Raw genomic sequence first — 4,194 nt, forward strand, 5'->3', positions numbered from 1 at the left:
TCGCAAATTTCACAGTCATCCAATGATCATTAGGAAAGTTACACGTTCGTTATTTTTCTGCAGCTTCACTAATTTTTTCTACGGCTTTTTTGCGGTCATCAGTGGCTTAGCGAGATGGAAGGTGTGAGTCATCTATGACAGGCGAATATTATCCTTTGGCGGGACGAGAACGAAAGTGATAAACGATGGCGGGAAAAGCGAAAAGCGAGCTGAGGAATAGAAACAGGAATTGGACGAGGAATGCCAAAGAGCCTGACACTTGGACGTGAGCACACAAATAACACTTAACACAATAACAAACAAACTTTTCGACTAATGACAGTCCAAGAGCAAACAATTTATCGAATGCCAGAAAGGAGAAGCCAGCAGGACGAACACATACACCCATTCGCACCGAGAGTTCCTTTTGCCAAGTCATTAATCTTGTTTCGCTCTGGTCGATATGGCATGGATGGGGCACAGGGGAAGTCAGCGGGAGTCCCAATACCCGATTCCCAGCCATGTCGTCGTTATCCTTTCAAGCGTGAACACATGCGATTACGTCTTGGTGTGTGTCCTTGTTGTTGCCAGTTTCCGCATTTTCCTGCGCCAGGCGGCTGCCATGATTAAGTGCCATTTTGAAAAGTACTAAAATCCTGTTGGTCATGGCCCTGGACCTCAGCGCCCCACACTACACACCGTACCCACCGCCCCCTCCCGCCAAACTGGCAATGTCAAAGTGTCAATGATATATGTTATACGCTCCGATAAGACGCCCTCTCTGCGGAGGTAAAAGGACCTGGGCGGAAGGACCTCTGGGTGGGTTGTAAAAATCCCGTGTTTCTGGCTCGACTGCTGAAATCTGTGCACGTTCGCACAATAACATAATAGTTCCCGATTCTCCATCTTCTCTCGCTCTTTTTATTTGACACTCGTTATTTTTCGACCGTTTTTCTCAGTGTCTATTTGGTTCTGCGCGTGTTAAAAATGACTTGATGCATTGCCAAAACAGTTAATAAAATACAGGATTGATGCAGCAAGAGAATACGGTAATAACTTTTATCTTATTTTATTTAGCTGGTTAATTTTAGTACAGGTGCCTTAATTTAACTGCTGAATCACACTTGATTTATTTCAGTAATTGTTGTTATAAATGGCGCGACTACTAAGTGTTTAATTTAGCGTTCGAAAAGCGGTACAAAATTAATTAGGCTTCATTCATTAAATTTATTACTCATCGAGTTCCGGGTTAGCTTTGAGGATTTTGATATGACAATCATTAGAATGATGATGGATCATTAAACAATGATGTGAGTGATTTTGAGGCTTGCACTGAGCCCGTTGTAATAGTTTAAAGAACTAAAAACATAGTATCTTTTGACATCATAAAATGTTTTTTTCCAGAGATTTCTCGATTGAAAACGTGTAGTTTCCCCAGTTCCGGCAATAGCCTCCAATTTGCCGTCGGTGCTGGGTTTTCGCCAGCTGTAAATTGATTCGGCAAAGGCGAAATCTCTCAAGTGGGTGCGAAACTGATCGTAAACAGCCTCTTTGCCCACTCGTTCCCACAATTCCAAGTACTTTCGATGTGATCGAGAGATCTCGTACCGACAAGACTGATGATCGTATGCATTGGGCCATCTCGCAGCCAAAAACCAAAACAAAAAAAAAAGGCCAGCTGAGAGAGAAACGTAACCGGAAAAAATCAAAGGCAAAACAATGATCAAAGCTGTCATTACAGATCGAGGGGCGGTCTTTGATCTTGCGCCGCAATGTGGTTCAGTTGGGGGATTTTATGTTTTGTTTTTTATTTGATTTTCACTTTGTTCTATCAATCAGCGCCTACTACTTTGCGACCGACCCGAGAGGCGAAATGGAGAAGGGTATACGGTTTTACGGATCGGTTCCGTTCGGCCTGGGTTATAAAATGATCTTGAGAGCAACGGTGCGGTATGCGTGTGTTTTCCTTACTTTTCACGTAATAAAAACACATTAACAACAACAAGCAACACGTTAATTTCGTTTAAAAATAAAATAGACGAAATAATTGCCGTTGCAGGGGCTTTCCCACCGTCCTTCGCCCACTAAGTCGTTGGAAAATCGCATTTGATGGATGATGGAGGAAGTCGTCGCTTCTCGCGCCTGTTGAGCATTGGGCAAGTTGTCGATTTGGGATTTGGGATGTGGATTTCTGTGGATTACCAGAGTCAGCTGCTGTGTAATTTCGTGTATATACATAAAGGCATTTTGTGGATTTCCTGGAATTTATGCGGAATTTATCTTTCTTTCGAGCATTTTACGTGCTTAATTTGTTGGATTGTGATTGATCTTTGGTTTGGCGTTTTGCCGACGTCGGCATTTGATTAAAGGTGTAAATACGAGGTGTGATGGGATTGACGTACTGTGCTGTATATTCCAAAACGACTTACTCGTTGTATGTCATTGAGGTATGCAAGAATTTTCCATTTTTAAATTACCTAAACATTGTCAATTAGCTGCGATAAATGTAGTAGCCTTAGGAAACATTTCACTAATTTCTATTTGTGTTCATTAACAAATCCAGTTTAAAGCCCACCGAAATGTCAACACGGGCAAAGAGGCAAAGCAAAACAGCTGCAAATCTTCTTCGAAAATTTCCAACAAAGTTTCCAAACCACAAAAACGTTTTTCAGGGCCTTAAGAAAGAAATTTATGGCATTTAAAAACCCCTTTATGTGTCTTCGTCAAACGCACTCTGGCTACAAAATTAGAAGCAGACAGCGAAGACACACAGAAGTTTTTCTATTAGAAATCACGTAAACTGTCGCCTTAATTTCAAATGAATCGAAACGTTTCAACCGAAGCCCCCAAAACAGCACTCCAAATAATTTCAGCTTAGGCACGATTCTCTGCCCCTGAACCATAAATAATGGGAGTAGAAGATTCGGTCGCGACTCTCTATTCTGAGAACCCCTTTTCTTCGAGAGGCGAAAGAAAGGGCTATCAATTTAATTTTGATGGTATGGCCATCCACAAATCCTCTCGATAGAAGCCACAAAGAAATCACACAAAGAAATTTATGTAATGCCTTCGCAGAAGCAGCACTGGGTATGGGTATCTTGATTTTACTCATCTTGATCTGGATTCCGTGGCTACTGTAACGCACAGTTTTCAAATGTAACAACAGTGTAACAAATTGTGAGTGCTTCTGTTGTTAACACGGTTAATAAATCACAATTGTCCAAAGAAAAAGGTGTCGAGGTGAAGATATGACTCCGCTCAGAAATCCGTGACTCGTCCCTTGCGCTCCCAGTCGCCATAGCGCGTGGGTTCTGGTCCCGCCTGTCCACCGATTTCCCCGGTATACGGATTGGTATTATTGGGCCACGGTTTTAGTGGCTCCTTTTCGTGTGCCGGATGTGGTGCACACTCGGGCAGTGGTTCTAGCGGCGCCTCCGATCGCAGCTTTTCCCGGAACTCAAGATAGCGCTTGCTTAGTTTTTCCTCGGGATTCGGTGGCAGCTCAACCCTCTGTCTATTCGCTGGTGTTTCCATTTCTTCGACATCATCTTTTTTCAAACTACTGGTTGCCTTTGCCAGAGAACATCGTCTTAGGTGTAGTCCGCATTTGAAGATCAGGGCTCGACAGGATCTAATCATTTGGGGGGCTTTTTTTCTTGGTTAGTAAATGTGTTACAGATTTGGGTTTGGCTAAACAATTTTAAACGACGAAATATTTTTCAAGTGAAGATGTCAAGATTTTGTTAATTCATATGATTACTTGTTTTTGTTTAATAATCTTGTTGATTAGTGTTTAATTCTCTGCGTTGCAATCAGAAAACCCATTGCTTTCCTTTCAGCAATTAGATATTTTGCCATTAAGTCATGATCCGTCACAAGATCTTTTCCCAAAGGGTTAGAGCCCGCCTCATTTCACATTTTATCCATTATAGGCGGCATTACCAACATGCTGTCCAAACACCGCTTGACATGAATCCGCCTGACAGGCCAGATCAAATGTCTGTCTCCGTCTCCGTTAGGGAGCCTCAAAGTCTCAGCTCGAAGCCTTAGCAAAACGCTGGCTGAGTGACAAGGCTGGCGGAGTCTAATGACTTTCAAGCAGCTGCCGCTGCTCCGCTGCAACGGAGATAAACTTCCGGAAACGAGTAGCTGTCCAAGGCAGTTAGCGAGTCGGGCTGTCAAGTGAGTGCTGGCACTCAAAGAAATAATTAGTAA

At 42.8% G+C, this 4,194-nt stretch overlaps 1 protein-coding gene across 1 annotated transcript; it reads right to left on the reverse strand.

The window, feature by feature from the left end:
- Positions 1–3,052: 3,052 nt before the first annotated feature.
- LOC6611275 (succinate dehydrogenase assembly factor 4, mitochondrial) lies at positions 3,053–3,723 on the reverse strand. The gene has a single exon (XM_032725290.1). It carries the CDS (start codon positions 3,616–3,618, stop codon positions 3,238–3,240), a length of 381 nt encoding a protein of 126 aa, XP_032581181.1. The 5' UTR covers positions 3,619–3,723; the 3' UTR covers positions 3,053–3,237.
- Positions 3,724–4,194: the final 471 nt, after the last annotated feature.

The sequence above is a fragment of the Drosophila sechellia genome, chromosome 2L (assembly GCF_004382195.2).
Source record: "Drosophila sechellia strain sech25 chromosome 2L, ASM438219v1, whole genome shotgun sequence".
Lineage (NCBI taxonomy): Eukaryota > Metazoa > Arthropoda > Insecta > Diptera > Drosophilidae > Drosophila > Drosophila sechellia.

Coding starts and splice junctions, on each gene's coding strand:
- LOC6611275 (XM_032725290.1), bottom strand. CDS start 3,618: ATGATTAGATCCTGTCGAGCCCTGATCTTCAAATGCGGACTACACCTA.